The 16,496-nt window shown below is 40.9% G+C and overlaps 1 protein-coding gene across 2 annotated transcripts in view; it reads right to left on the bottom strand.

Annotated features, from left to right (window-relative positions):
* Positions 1 to 16,496, bottom strand: part of GRK5 (G protein-coupled receptor kinase 5) — a 232,529-nt gene that overhangs the window by 116,282 nt on the left and 99,751 nt on the right. For both annotated transcript variants that reach the window (XM_030570339.1, XM_030570336.1), the window contains exon 2: positions 15,018 to 15,113. In XM_030570339.1, coding sequence (XP_030426199.1) covers positions 15,018 to 15,113 — 96 coding nt within the window. The remainder of the gene's footprint in view (positions 1 to 15,017; positions 15,114 to 16,496) is intronic.

Raw genomic sequence — 16,496 nt, 5'->3', positions numbered from 1 at the left:
AACAGAGAAAATATTACCAGTGTGGCAGAAACAACTGGAAAAAAATCACAGTGTTTGTCATTGCCCCCCAAAAGAGGTAAAAAAGTTTGTCACTCCGATTCATGAGCTGTGAGTCCTGTTGGATCTCCAGCTGTTCTTGGAGGTCCAGGAAGAAGAGGTTATTAGGAGTCCTTTTTCCATATGCAATTGACAAAGTTATGACTTTGGATTGTTTTTTTAATATGGACCTTGCCATGGTGACGCATTCCTTTGTCACCTTCAGACTAGATTATAGGAATGCTCTCTACATGGGATGCCACTTTCAAACCATTGAGAACTGGTAGCTGGTGCAGAATGGAGCACTCTTGCTGGGTTTCCTCCTCAGCACATTACATAGGGCTCTGCGATCTGTATTAGCTAAGATGTGACTTCCAGGTGGAGTTTCAGCCACTGACTGATAAAGCCCTAAATTATTTGAGATTTTTGGCTACCTTCTCCCTGAATCATCCCATGTCAGCTGCAATCATCTGAAGTGCTCCAGCTAATAAGCCCAGTGGTTTAAACAGGAGGGGAACAGTTGTAGAGTATTCTCAGTGAAAAGGTCCTCAACTCTGGAATGTACTTCCTCACTTGATCCACCAGAGTCTGGATTCTGTGACCTTCAGATCATGGTGCAAGGCCCATCTGTTTTCCCAGGCTTTGTGAGGTGGAGAAGTTTGAGAGGTTGTGAAGCTGCAGTGGGAAATTCTTAGCTGCAGAGAGGCTGGAAGATTTTCAGTTTGGGCACATTGGTGCAATGCATATAGATTTTACCAATATTGTGTAAATGGACCTAGTGTGCGGGATGGACATATTTTAATCAAATCTAAAGACAAAAACTCTTTTTGACTTTGTTGATGGGCTAGATGATAGAGTATTTCAATAGCCTGATAAGCAAAGTAGCACTGATTCAATCTTAAATCTCTGTGAATAAAGCACAGTTCAAATTAAAAAAAAATCCATGCCACCAAGAAACGCAGATCTTGGAACTGTAAAGAAAGAACAAGAAAAAAGAAAAATAATTTCTTTAAGAGCTTGTTCCAAAGAGATTAGTTAAAAATAGTTAATGTTGCTCCCTTTGCCTTCCAACTCCTTAAAAGAAATCACCATTTTGTGTTGATGCCATTTAAAGTAAATTATACTTTCAGTTTTGTCTGTTTCCTGCTATATTTATATTAAACTATTACCATGTACCAGAATCCAGAGAAAACAGCTTGTCTTACTGGATGTTGCCGGGAATGGTTTTTTTCAGATGACTTTAACATAGAAGGCTTTTACCACAAGTCGGCAGACTATCCCAAACAGAATATTGGAATTTAATCTCTGCGTGTACGAGCTGCTCACTTACATGGCCTTCACAGTGTTCTTTAATTACATTCCTACTGTAAACGAGGACTAAAAAAATCGCTTTAAAAAGGCAGCTCAGTTTTCCCTGAGAGATTTTAACTATGAATACCGTAGTAGGGAGCTGCCAAGTTGCTTGCTGAGGTCCTATACCATTTTACCTCTTTCAGGGACACACGTTTAATTAAAGCATTCCACAAGCTTTGAAACTGATTTCAGCTGGAAAATGAATTTGGTGTAGTGGGTTTTGGTCCCCCCGCCGGCGCATAATAAACCCTTTCCTTCTGTATCGACAAATAATAGATTCCACTCATGAGAACTAGGAAAGTAAATGTCAGCTCTACTGCAGAACTTTACCTTCCAGACTGCTAAGGCAGTCTGAAAATTCATCTTTCTGGGTTTCACTTTCTATTTAAAAATGTGTTCCTTACATGAGTTTATTGGAGTGGAGCGACAGAAACAGCTGAAAAACTGTATTATTTAAGAGACTGGGAGATTAAAAAAAAGAATATGAACAACATACTGGCATGGCACTTCTGTATCAACTTGGGTTGGCAATTGGCAAGTATACTGCACAAAAATCACTGTCACAACTGCCACCTTGCAATCTCAGGCAAGAGGCCAACAACTGAATGGTCATGGGAGCTGAAATATTCTCTCTCTAAGCTATGGGCTTTCCAGGGATGAGAAACAATGGCATGGCAGTGAAGCTGGGCTGTACTTGTTTAGTGGATAAATAGAGGATTTCTGTCCCCAGGGCTGTCAGTTCACCATCTGTCACTGGAACTTAAATTTACATACATTAAGAAAAAAAGGAGAAGTGGTATATTTGCTTTCTAGTTTTACAGTCTAGATGTTCTGTGTCTTACGCATGGAAGCTGGATTTGAACTCTCAGTAGCATCTGACTGCAAGAATTCAAACAAGGAGGTTTTTGGTTCTTCCCAGAGTACACATCTGGATCACATGTTGTGAGTGGGTGGTTAAGTGTGACTTTTTTTCTTTATTCCTGCGCCTCAACAAGTGAAATCTTGGCAGCAGCCAGGTCTGGGGACTTGTTAGAGAGATGCTAGCTGGCTGCAGGAAGGGAAAATGCTATGGCAGAATACCACCTATTACTTTCAGATAAGACAGTATTTGGATCATTCTAAGGACACCTGCAGGTACTTTTGACACAGGAAATAGCTTTCTGTATGATTTTAACCAATCATTACCTAACATTGAGCAAGAGAGTTGGTGAAAATCGTTAGTAAAGCACAGAGGAATTACCAACCTAGATCTCTTTTCATGGACAGTGATGTGTGTACAACTGCTGACAAATTGAACAAGAATAGAAGCCAGTATCTTCCAGATATCACCACTTCTGCTGAGCATTTATAGAGCCTTTTACAAGTTCAAAGCACTGTGCAGATGCTTAGTAATTAATTATATGGATGGTAGTCGCTTTTCCTGCACAGAGCCCAAGTATCAGCTGTGCTAAGGAGCAAAGGGTGAAATTCATCCCCTGTTCTCAGCTCAGGACACCCTGCACCAGGAGGGCCAGGCGTGGGCCTTGAATAATGTATAGAAGGTTTGGCACTAAAGCCTTGTGCAAGTGGGGCTCTGACTCAATGTGATGGTGAATGTCTTGGCCTGAATCCCTCCACCCTGGCCATTTTTTTCCCAAATCTCTATGATTACATGGGCCTGGAGCAGAGAAACTCTCAGAAGCAAACAGAGAGAGCAAAGGCCTCCCTCTATGACCCTTCCACCATCAGCTTTCCTGCAGGGCCTGAGTGCTATACAGGGCTTTGAGCAGCCTCTCTCCTCTCACATGGATTTCAGCCTAAATGAGCATCTTTTAACCTGCAGGAAAGGCTCTGGCTCTGGCCTAACTTCTGCTGACACATTGAAACAGACAGTTTTGCACCCACCTTATAGTAGCTCCACCTAGGTTGCATTTCCCTACTTTGTTTATGAGACGGTCATTCGAGACAGTATCAAAAGTTTTACTAAAGTCAAGATATAACACGTCCATCATTTCCCCCCTATTCACAAGGCTTGTTACCTTGTCAAAGAAAGATATCAGGTTGTTTTGCGACAATTTGTTTTCGACAAATCCATGCTGAAATTTACCACCTTATTATCTTCTAGATGTTTGCAAATTGATTGCTTAATTATTTGCTTCATTACTTTTCCGGGTACAAAAGTTAAGTTTACTGGTCTGTAATTCCCCGAGTTGTCCTTATTTTGCATTTTATAGATGGGCACTATATTTGCCCTTTTCCAGTTTTCTGGAATGTCTCCCATCTTCCATGACTTTTCAAAGATAATCGCTAGTGGCTCAGATATCTCCTCAGTCAGCTCCTTGAGTATTTTAGGATGCATTTCATCAGGCCCTGGTAACTTGAAGATATCTAACTAGTCTAAGTAATTTTTAACTTCTTGTAATTTGTGTTATCACAGCTTCGTTCTGCTTGTGTGCTTCAGTAGCTGGTCCCCCTCCCTATAGCTCTCCGTTTTCATCTTCACTTGTCTTGTCATGTCTTTATCTAAACTGTAAGCAAGTTGAGGCAGGGAACATGTTTATTGTACATGTCTCAGAAGCTATAAAACATGAAATAATTGGTGTAACCAACAGCTATTAGTCAGAAAAGTATTGGTGTAATCAGGAATGCTATCAAGAAGCGATATTTGGATCTGATCCTCCTTTTACTTGATCCACACTCTACTACTGAGAGTGCCTTTTAATACCAATTCTCATGTTTTAATCTACAGTGCATTAAAAGCAGTATCTTTATTATTAGTTCAAAGAAGTTTTCAAAATAGCATCTTAAATTACTATTTGAAAAATAAGTAGAATCGGTGAATAATTGTCCTGACTGAGGTAGATGTAGTCCCATTCCACAAAAATTCTTTAGTACAGTTAGGTTAAATAATGGAAAAATCCAGTATTTAATATTCCCCAAATCAGTTTTTTCCATCACTTCTTCAAAACAGGATCATAGCAAAGAACTGAAGAGCACGTCGTTGTAGGTTCACCATAAAAATCTCATACTTCTCTTCCCCTTGTAAGGCTAGAAACTGGGAACCATCAGAACATAATGGGCCAGATTTTTATTTACACTAAAGTCCCTTTACCCTCCTTTTTGCATTGTGAAGAGGCCTCAAAGTATGTATACCTTATTTTTATTATTTACATATTTATTAATTTTAAATGGCTGTACATTTAATAATATGTATCATATTTAATATTCACTTTAAGGTCCCTTTACCCTGGCAGGATGGCATAAAGGGGTAAATGTAATTGAAAATTCAATCCAGTTTGTGCCCAACAGAGAGCTCAGAGTCAGAAAGTGTTACAAGTTTAATAATAAAATGTTAATATGATTTATTATATATTAAAGATGCTCAAAACTGTTATATTTTCAAAAATAAATTTCAACCAAAACAAGCACACCCTGTACAGTTTGACAAAACTGTCAGTTTTTGTTTCACTAAAAAAACTGAAAAATTCTGTAAAAAAATTTCAGTTTTTGAAAAACTAAACAACAAATTAGTTGGGTTTCTTTTCTCCTTTCTCTTCCCATTCCTCCCTTTTTCCCACTGGAAAAGGGGGGGGGGAAGTGGGGGAAAATGAAAAATCTTTCCGTTTTCAGCTTTTTGTCAAAAAAGGAGCATTTTCACTGAAATTTATGTTTTCTATGAAAATATACATATCAAATGAAAAGGCATTTTTTTAATGAAAAAGTGTTTCAACACAAAGTTCTAAGCAGTTCTATTATCTCTTATATCTACATTTGTGTGTGTATGTAAAATAGGGGAGTATTTCAGAGAGATGAATTAGATAATACTAATAAAAATAAGAATCAGCAACTATTCCAGAATAAGGTGGTGCATGAGTATAAAGCAGAATAGCTATTCTGGAATATTTCCCTATGTGTAGACACTCTTATTCTGGAATAAAATTGTCTTTTTTTGGTTTAACTTAATGCACTTCTAAAGTGAAACTAATGGGGTTATTCCAGAAGAGCTACCCTGAATAGAACTGAGCAAAACTTTTCAGACAAAACTTTTCCATCAAAAAAAGTTGCAGGTTTGGGTCTATGACATTTTGCAAATGTGTGTCAAATTCACCAAATTGTTCCAGTCATGTGAAAAAAAAAATCCAGAAAAACTAAAAAGTTTTGTTTGACTTTTCAATTCACAATGACTTTTCATAATTGAATTGTACTTCAATTTTATTTTTAAAAATTATGAGTCTGATCCTGCACGATTTAAGGTAAAGGAGATTTTGCCATTGACCTCAGTGGAGCTGGAACAGGCCCTAATTGCTCACAGTTGGCTTCCTCCATCCTGCTACTTTCCTTGGTATCAATTGCAAAATTCTGCTTGACTTCAATGAGCACAAGAGTAGGATTTTAGCATAAATTCAGCCCCCCTTCGCTCTCCCTAAAACCAGCATATGCTAACTCAATTTTAAAGAAATTTTTGTTACCAATTAGGTAATAATACTTAACACGAACACTGAGAACTTAGATAGCACTTTACAATTTCAAAGCTCTGCACAAGTATTAATTAGTGTTAATGACTCATATTACCTAATAAGATAATGACAAACCCTGCAGCTCACAATATCTAATTTCTATTTTCAGTGATAGATAAGAGGCATCTCTTAAAAGATATATTTTCTTCTAGATCCCTTTCTGCCTATTACTCTGATAGTTTTGGGAAACTGAGTGTGCATTGTGGCATTTTTCTCTTTAATTCGTGGGCAAGAATTAATTGTACAAAACACACTTTTGTCCAAAAAAGGGTTTTAGCGATAGTATCTCTGGGTTTGGGGGTTTTATATAGAATGACACTGGGTCAATGTGGTCTCCTAAGCATTACTGGATGAGGAGAAGGGGATTCATTGCTGCCCTTTAGGGGAAACAGCAAAGGCTTTCTTGGTTTCTTGATGGGTTGCCATTGCCAAGGTAATGCTTAATGGATTAAGTCTTGTGAAATAAATTCTGTAAACAGAATGTGGGCTGAGATCATTTAAACTCATTTCCCCTGTGTCCCCTTACAGTCCTGGAAGCTTTCAAGTGCAGGCAGCCTGCAAGCAGACTGTTCTCCCAGTGTTAGTCTTGAGTCTCAATAGATGCATAAAACTGCTTGTTTTTCACATACTTTCTGTGATAGTCTTAAAAAAATTACAAAAGAACGCTTCACAGTTTCACTCATTGCATCCAGCTAATCCTGCAAGGGCATCAAACATTGCTCTGTTTGTCCGTCATTAGAACAGTAAAGACGTATGTTTATGGAAGAATGATGTGCGAGTCTGAACGATTTTAAATAAAGGAATGGCACCAGAGATGGGTTTATGAATAAACAACAACATCCAGGGTTAAGCAGTATTATTTAAAGTGCTGGAAGCATAGAGAGCACGAGGCAAGGCTCTTGCCCTGAAGAGTTTATAAACCAAAGTGGGCGAGTGCACGACATGGAATTACATGTCAAACCTGAGAAAGTGCTACGGGGATGGTGCTGGGGGCAAGGTCGGCAAGGAAGGGTTGTGAAAGAAGTGGAGCAGAACATTTAACTCATGGAAGGGGAGAGGCTGTTCTAAGTGCAGAAGAAGGAATAAACCTGATGGTGAGGATTGAAGGAAAGGGCCGATCTTCATTTCTTATTTAGGAGTAAATCAGTTTCACTTTTCGGTATTAATGAAATCCATAAATCTACATAACTTTTTCCAGAGCAATAAATCCTTTCAGAGGCTTTTAGCAGTTTCTCCAATTTTGTTTCACTCATCCACAGACTCCTCTTTTTCCATGCTGAGTGTTGCAGTGGAAACCTTCTCATGCAAGCTGGGGGAGGTAGGGCAGGATTTCAATTCGAGCAGGAAGTGAACAAGAGTAAGATTCATACCTATGGCACTAGACGCAATTGCCATGAGAATGTCGTCACCAGCTGGGTTAAGAGAAGCAGTAAATCTCCAAGGACGCTACCAGCAAGTAAACAAGAGTTGTTCTAAGCAAGCCTTCGAAGACGGGGAGTTGGGCATAACTGGCTGCCTCGCCTTCACCACCGTATTATCTTGCCATGCAAAACTGCTAGCCCAGACATCAAGCCTTTTAGATGTAGTTCTTCCAGAAAGGACAACTCAACATGGTAGATCATTGTGTGGGATTCTCAATTACCTATCATGACAGGCAGGAAGTTCACAGTATGTTCATTGCCAGGGCCGGATTTCCCATTACGTAAAGTAGGCTCATGTCTAGGAGTGCCAGCACTCTAGGGGTGCCTAAAAATCCAAATTTTGCCACTCCTGGGTCCTGGCAGGGGCGGGACCAGATGAGGGGGAAACGGCCCCATGCAGCCCTGCTGCTCCTCACTCAGCCTGGTGGACAAGGTCACCTCCCAGCGAGGCCAGTGAGTGCAGCCAAGGGCAGGGCTTGGGAGAGTGGATTTCTTGGGGGCTGGGGGGGGGTCTGGGAGAGTTCTGGGCAGTGAGGGCATGGGGGGACCTGGGCAGTGCAGTGTTTGTGGAGGTGCTGGGCAGTGGGGGAGGTCTGTGCGTTGGGTTGCTGGGAAGTTGTAGTGGGGCTGTGTGTGTGGGCATTGGGACGTCTGTTAAAAGTTAGAAGTGGTGGGGTACCCCCGCCACCTGCAGCAGTCAGGAGCTCCAAGCCGCCACAGGTGGCAGGGAGACCCTGGAGCTCTGTGCCGAGGGGTGCTCCAGGTGCAAGTCCAGCCCTCTTCATTGATTATACCACGGCTGCGTAAAACACATCCTGTAGCTAGCTACTTCAGGGCCTGAATCTACACATACTTCCACATGGGGCATAGTGCTACCAACATGAAGTCCCAGTTGATGTCAAATGAATTCAACGGGACTACTCATGTGAGTAAAATTACACATGTTTATAAGTGTTTGCAATTTAGGCCTGAGGTGATGTGGAGGAAAGTCATTGTTTTCTTGAAATTCTTTGGGTATAGATATTTTAGTGAATTCAATAATTGTCTGATTATTCTGTAGTATTTATTACCTACATAGTGCCGGGACCGGCGCTAGAGTTTTTCGCGCTCTAGGCGCACGGCCATTTCACTGCCCCGCGCACCGCTCCGGCGGCTCCAGTGGAGCTGCCGCAGCCATTTCTGCGGAAGGTCCGTTGGTCTGCGGCTCCGGTGGACCTACTGCAGCCGTGCCTGCAGGAGGTCCACTGGAGCCGCAGACCAACGGACCCTCCGCAGGCACGACTGTGGCAGGTCCACTGGAGCTGCCTGCCGCCCCCGCCCCCAGCAAAATGCCCCTGAAAATCCTGGTGCCCTAGGCGATTGCCTAGTTCGCCTCAATGGAAGCGCCGGCCCTGCATAGTGCCTTTTATCCAAAGAGCTTCACCAACTCCAGTGGAAACCAAATCACTCCTAGTATCAGAGGCCTCAATCCTGCAAGGACTTACAATCATGCTCAAATATAAGCACGTGAGGAAACCACTGACATCAGAGGCTCACGTGTGAAGTTAAGTGTATGCCTACATGTCTGGAGGCCTGGGGCAGACATAATGTAAAAGTTACCATATTTTCTGGTTTGTCCTGTTTATCACAAAACTTCAATCTTATAATTAGAGCTGGTCAGAAAATATTCCTCCCCATTCCACAGCCTCATGAAACGTTTTGATGAAAATAAAAAAAGACCATAGACATTGTCAATGGAAAATTTTGATTTGCTGGGAAAAAAAAAAAACCCTGAAAATTTCAAGCAAAGCAGAACCTAAACTTGGAAAAATTTTGTTTAGTCAAAAACTCAATTTTCCATCAAAATATAGTTTTGATGGAAAATGTTAGGCTAGCCCTACTTATAATATTTGATCACTAATTTTATAAAATGATCATAAAAATTCAAAATGGAAAGACAGTTGCAATTCTTTACCTCAGTCTTCAGTCATTATGAACGTTTGAATTAAAGAAATAGTTGAGAGGGAAAAAATGGACATGGCTATGATTAGATTTGAAAGTGAATTTTGATTATTATTTATTTCTATTATCATAGTGCATAGGAGCCCATGTTATGGACCAGGACCTCTGTACAACCACAGAACAAAAAGCCAGTCCCAGATTGCTACCTTTTTGTACATTATTTCTGTGACCATTTCAGTATTTGAGCTCTGTGAACACCAAGGCTCACAGAGTTAATTTTACACTCAAATGCTAGTTCCTGAATCGTGAGTTTGATTGTAAAATGTGCAGTTTTCACAATGTTGGCTGTTTACTTAAGTCATTCAATCTGGGAACAGAAAGTGTCTGAGGTAACTAACTAAGGCTCTGGTCCTGCAATTTGATCTGCGTGGAACCTTACACCCAAGCCGGAGCAGGGGCCTGGGGTCTCCCCATGTGGATCAGATTGCAGGACTCAGGCCATGAATTGTAGTGACTGAAAGTGGGTACTATCTTGTAGCTGGTTAGTAGCTTATACAAAAAGAGTTGCTGGGCTCAGGGCAGTTCCCAGAGGGGAACTGGTCTTTGATTATTAGCAGTAAATATGCCCAATGGCCTGTGATGGGACACTAGATAGTGTGGGATCTGAGTTACTACAGAGAATTCTTTCCTGGCTGCTGGCTGGTGCTGGCTTGCCCACATGCTCAGGGTTTAGCTGATCGCCATATTTGGGGTCGGGAAAGAATTTTCCTCCAGGGCAGATTAGCAGAGGCCCTGGGGGTTTTTCGCCTTCCTCTGCAGCATGGGGCACGGGTCACTTGCTGGAAGATTCTCTGCACCTTGAGGTCTTTAAACCACAATTTGAAGACTTCAATAACTCAGACTTAGGTTAGGGGGTTGTTACAGGAGTGGGTGGTGAGATTCTGTGGCCTGCATTGTGCAGGAGGTCAGACTAGACGATCATAATGGTCCCTTCTGACCTTAAAGTCTATGAGTTGTCCACATTGCTAAATATCTACACAATTGCTATTAACCAGCAGAGGTGGCCAATGGTAAAATTGACCATGCAGACTAAATTGCCCTTTCATCCTTAAAGACCCATAAAACCAGGTTGAAGGTGCACAGTGGGCAGGAGAGTGGGGGCAGGAAGTGAAGTAGGGACACTTGCATTTCTTTTGCCTGTGCAGTACCTGGTCTGTGGATTATCAGCAAACTTCAGTCTGTGAGCCAGATACCTTAAACAATTCAATTAAAAAAGGTAAGGAAATAATGCAGATTTTCTGCAGGCTTGGAAGCCTCTTTACAGAGACCAGTTCTTTCAGGGGAATGCTCTGCACCAAGGCATGATTCTTATGACAGTGAAAACCAGAAGGATGGTGTGGTAGTTGAAGCATATGTGATGTGGATTCTATTCCTGCCTCTGCACTGATTTATTGCTCGGCAACCTTGGACAAACCTCTCTACCACAGGTTCCCCGTCTGTAAAGAGGGTGTAATAGTACTTCCCTTCCTCACAGAGTTTAACGAGGTTTCATTCATGAATATATTTCTAAAGTGCTTTGAGATCTTTGGAGTGAAGGCATCACAGAATTGTTAATGGTACTTCATTAAGACTCATAAAAGCCAAAATATCTGAAAAGGTCACTCTTCTGAAGGTCTTGATCATGTTTTAAAAAAGCATGGACTTTTTTTTTTTAAACTAACTTTCACAAAAAAGCCAGCCTTTGAATGATATGGTTTGAATATGGACCAACTTACTCTATTCATCCTGCCTACAAAATCTCTTACACAGAGGAGAGTATTTTTAACAACACTGAACTCATCCCTGCCCAAAAACTTCAAAGTTAATTTTACCCTGACCAAGATGGACACGTATGACTTGCAACAGGTTAACTGGAAGAGGAAGAATTATAATTATTGTTTAAAACAAGCATGACAAGTAGTAAAGCAAAGTTAGTGTTGATCTTTTTGATTATAAACCTCTCTAAGTCTAAAGCTGAAACAAGATAAAAACACCAGAGTTAGCCTTCTTATTGCCTATAATGCATGACAAGAATCCTCTTTACTGAAGGAGTTAAAGTTTTTGCAATAAATCTAGTATGCCACAAGCTAAATTTTTTGACAGCCAATCTGGTGTAATGCAACAAATCAGTGTAACGTAACATAAACAGCAGACGCATTCTGTGGCACAGCGTCCCCATAAACTTCAATCTCTGGGTAAAAATCTTGATTTATTATATAGCTTTTGGACAGTTACGAAAGAAAATTTGCCAAAGATCAGAATAATCAACTCTTTCACCCAACCAGTTTTTTATGAAAGAATAAAGCACAGAATGGGTCTGAGCAAAATAAATAAAAATTCCACACTTTTAACCCACAGAACCTTTTGCGTCATTCAGAAATATTTGCAGACATTAACAATCTTTCATCATCAAAAAGGCACTCCAGCCTTCAAAATTAGGGCTTTTTCTGAAATTTTCTTGTATTTGTAGCCGTCTAATTATTCTGTTAGTGCCATTACTAACTTGTAAATACTTACTGAGGTTACATTTATCAAAGCAGGGCTTTTTAAAGATGCATGTAGCTAATTTCCCCTAAAAACTCCTGTTTTGCTAAACTATTCTCTGCAGGTTATAAAAATAGTAGTATATAATTTACAAATAGTATCTGTAATAGGATTGATTGTTGTGAATGTCTGAACTACATGTTTTCATCCATGGAAAGGGAAATAATACTTCAGACTCCTCTTGGAAATGCTAGTTGTTTTAATGCAATTTGCTTCTCCTTATTTTGGACTCATGAAGAGGGTTGCAAACAGAAACATACATTAGCCATTCATACTAAATATACTAGCCCCATTCAGAGCATGTAAAGGCATTACTGTGGCATCATTCTGAACAGCGCTGCTGTTCCACTTGCCCATGTAATTAGCACACAATACAGGCCAGACAGTTTCCTGGTGAGAGGCGCTATGTACTTAGGACAAAATAAAATAGTAACGGTAAATAAATAAGTAAGTAAATAAATAAATAAATAAATGCTGTTTTGACATCTGACCCAAGAAACGGCTTCTTGGCTAAATGGCACTTTCGTAAAGATGTTCCCATTGTTCGTTGATTTATCCAAAAAATTGCTACTCACTGAAATTTAGATATTTGTATATGAGAAGAAGTGGTGGGGGAGGAGTTATTAAGCAAATCTTTCAGTAAGACACCAGATGATGGATAGTCAAACACAGAGTCTCCTGTAAACACAGAGAGAACCAAAAGGTATGAACTGACTCATAATTGTGTCAACACAGGTTGCAGACCCTTGGTTTATTTCAGCCTTCCTGTTTCTTACAGATTTCTTTTCACACTGCACTTTTTAGACACGGTTTCTTTTCAATACACCTTAGTGGGGTGCAAAAGAATAAAAAGTTTTCAGACTGAGAGGTAGACATTTTTACACACACACACACACACACACACACACACACACACACACACACACACACACACACACACACCATGATGGGTTTGGTCACAGAGACCCCCTTGGGACTGTCACCTGACAAGCTGGAATTACCTCTGAGCCTGTTTTTCCTGCCAGCTTGGAACTCCAGAACCCTGCCTTCTTGAGCCAGACACGCTTAAAACGCACTACCAGTATCTCAAAGCAATTAGCTGTGCACAGCTCCTGTTTGACTAGGCCACCGTGACAGAACCTGTCACAGTGGCCCGTCACATGTAGGGTTGTTTTTCCCCCCGCCCTCCCATCTCAAGAGCCTGACCCTGCAACTGATCCTCATGCAATTAGACCACTAAAGTCAATGAGGTTTTTCCCCTGTGGAAAGGTTGCAGGATTGGACCTGTGATTTGGAAATAGATTGTCATGTGGACTGCTAGATCTTTTCCAAAAGTCCAGTTTAAAGATCTCACAAAATTATATAAAACTAAGCAGTACAGCTCCAAAAGAACTGCTCCATCCAATCTTCATCCTCAGTAACTTAAACAGTCATATATTAGGCTTAGGGCCAGACTGTGATATACCAGTACTCACGCTGAGTAGTGCCCAAGTCCTTCTGAAGTCTTATTAAAGTCAATGTGTAAAGTGCTACTCAATAGGAATAACGGTGGCAGGATCTGGACTTTTTATTTCCATCTGTACAAAAAATGCATCAATCACTATAATTTTTAATCAACAAATAATCTTTGCAGCAAAGCCACACCTGACCACTTCGCCCCAAGGGAAACTTTCTGCCTGCATTTTTTTTTCTGGTCCATTAATAAAAAGATACAAAGAAAACAAATTTCAGGAGGGAACTGCTACAAATAAATGTCAGAAATGACACCCATATAGTATTTCAGAAACAAGAAAAGTTGAGACAGATTGAATTTTTTAACGATCTTCCTTGAAGGTTATTGTGTGTTTCACTGCAGCAGGAAGTCTCATGCTGAACAGCCTTCCCCTTTAGGAGCCAAGATTAATTGAATAGCAGAGATAATTCCATATGCAAATGACAATATATTAAGTCCCCCTTGCTCCCAGCAGGTTCCGTACCTTCAGAAATTGTTCCAAGGTTTGCGTGAATATAGAGTAGGTAAGTGTCCATGAACTGGAAGAGGAGCTATTTCTTTTCTTTTTTTAAATGTCCATTGCCCCTCTTTAGCTCCCTTCAACCACATAGCAAGGGAAGTGAAATTTGCTGGAGGAGACCATAAAAACAGTTTAATAACTTTCCACATATTTTCCCTGCATAAATACTCAGCAAATCTGGAGTATAAATCATGCTATAGCACATTGGTCAAGTCCCATGAGTGCCACTAAAGTCAGACGAATTATGGTATTTGCTATCTCAGTTATTACAATTTCTCGCCTTTCACTTATTCATTGCCAGTGTCTGGATTTACGTCAGAGGGGAAAAATAGGAGTTTCGCTTGCTAAAGTTAACCCCTTATTGCAGGAACGGTAACATCATGCTTTCCAGCAGCAATTTACAAGGATATGCTCATTAACATTGCTCAGTAATGATGCAGTCAAGAAAATTTCCAGACGTGAGCAAGAGAGATTATACTCTGTGGAAACAGCAACTGGAAACTCCAATGCCAAACCTTTGTTTAATATTTGTTTCACATCAATAAAAGTAACTTAAAAAAAAAGTTTTACAAGACCTATATAAAAGTGCATAAAGACAGTGCTGTGACATGTATGCTGGATGGCTACTGCTGAGCGAGTCTGCTTGGCTGTACAAAGTGTTTACTATTTGCATATTACCTCCAGAATAAACTAAATTATTAATGTTGAACCACACGGAAAGGCTCTCCGCTTTTGCCAAGTCTCTGACTCCCTGATATAGGGCTACTTCTTTCAAGGCAATGTCCGGTGATGCAGAAAAGGATCCATTTCCACTCGGTAGAGCCTGTTATGCACAATGTTGGCCCTCGTATGAACCAACCAAAGAATCTGTTACAGGTATCCTGAATTGTCCAGTGGAGATACACCTTGTAAATGCAAGTCCACTTTGGCTGCCAGGGCCTGAATACACAACCAGAGGGGCTTGGCCTTTGTCCTCTGCCTTGCAAAGGCATCTGTTGTCATGGTCAGTGCATCTTATGACCAGAACACCAATGTTAGTTTATAATGCCTCCTTCAGACACAGAAAAATGCATCGTTTGCACAATGAAGTTACAGGAGCTAAATGGAAGCTGCTCAGGTGTGGAGAATATGTACTTTGTTTCTGAAATGTTTCTAAAAGAGAATAGGCCTCTTACCTATTGTTCTTCGGAGATCTTCACACAGGCTAATGTGAGGGAATTTCAAGATTTCCTTCCACTTTTTGCTTTTGCCTTTGCGCTTTCCTCCACCCCCTGCAGAAGAAGGAGAAGAGATGTCAGGATTATAATCTTTTTCAGTGCCACGCCCAATCCGCACCTGGGCTGTCCTCTCACTCAGACCTATTAGGCCAGTAACAGCCTCCATAAACACCTTTTGAGTATCGCAGCTCTGTGAGAGTGGCAGTCAGAGTCAGTGTTCTGCTAGAAAAAGGCCCAGGCTACACTGATATTTGAAAATTGTATTGGCAGAGATAGGTCAAGGAGGCTATGTTTAGATCCAGACCTGGATGATTGAAGCCTAGAGTTCAGTCTGAGCCCCAGACAAGATCAACAAGTTTGAGAGTGCTGAACTGAGCTCTTCTCATGGCATTGCAACCCAAAGTGAATTCATGAAAATTAGACATTTGTCTGACATTTCCACCACCTCAGACTTCATCTGAGGCACATCTGAATAACAGGCCCCTTCCGATTTTGAATCTGACCCAAGCCCCAAACCTAAGGAAGGCTTGGATCTGGAGGTCAAAATTCAACACCACTGTCCCCCACCTCATACAGCCATAACCTCAAAGTGGCATTGCCTTTAGGAGCTACACTCATGGATCACTGCTTACTGAGTAGGGTTAGTATACATTTAAAAACAAAACAAAAACAAAAAAACAAGAGAAAATTCAGTCAATTCACCCAAGTATACAAAGAAGAGATTCTTTTCTTATCTTTTTTGTCTTTCTTTCCTTTGCTCCTCCTCCGCATGCCCCTCACCTTTCCTTTGGGCCCGATTGTTCTCATTGCAAAAAATAAGAGGCAGTTTGGAATTAATCTGAAGCCTGTATTGCTGCTAAATACCATTTTAAAATGTCGATTGCAAGACAATAAGAAGTGTTTTCATCAGACGGTCTCAAAAGTGAGCGACAACTATTTATATAGAAAATAATACAATTTTTTTCATACATCACTTCATCACAAAAAAATAGTTCCCCACTGAGGATGAAGAGCCAGGACTCTGTGGGCGAGTGTGAGCTGCTTCGTGGCACTCCCCACACTGAGCTGCCTAGAGTCTGCAAAGTTCCTAAAGCCCTGAGCCCATGGGGCACAAGTTGTTCAGAATTCTGTCTCTGCAATCCCAGCCGGAGTCAAAGCACCATGGATCTATGCAGGCTGCTGCCTCTGCTCCCACTGTGACCAGTCTTGGGTGAGTTACAAAGCCTCCCAAGCACTGCTGCTGATGCTCAAGGTCAAACAAAGTCACCCAGGATTTCTCTACTCCGGGAGGTGAGACAAATTAAGGAAAGTTGTGACGTTAATTCCCTTCTGTGTGGATGCTCTCATTCAGAAATAGAGAGACCTTTGTTGACTGAAAGGCCACTTTGCTTCGGAATGAGTGCATCCACTCGGGGATTTAATGCGCTATGCGCTTTC

Source organism: Gopherus evgoodei, chromosome 7 (assembly GCF_007399415.2).
Source record: "Gopherus evgoodei ecotype Sinaloan lineage chromosome 7, rGopEvg1_v1.p, whole genome shotgun sequence".
NCBI classification, from domain to species: Eukaryota; Metazoa; Chordata; order Testudines; family Testudinidae; genus Gopherus; species Gopherus evgoodei.
This window is presented reverse-complemented; position numbering and strand designations above follow the sequence as displayed.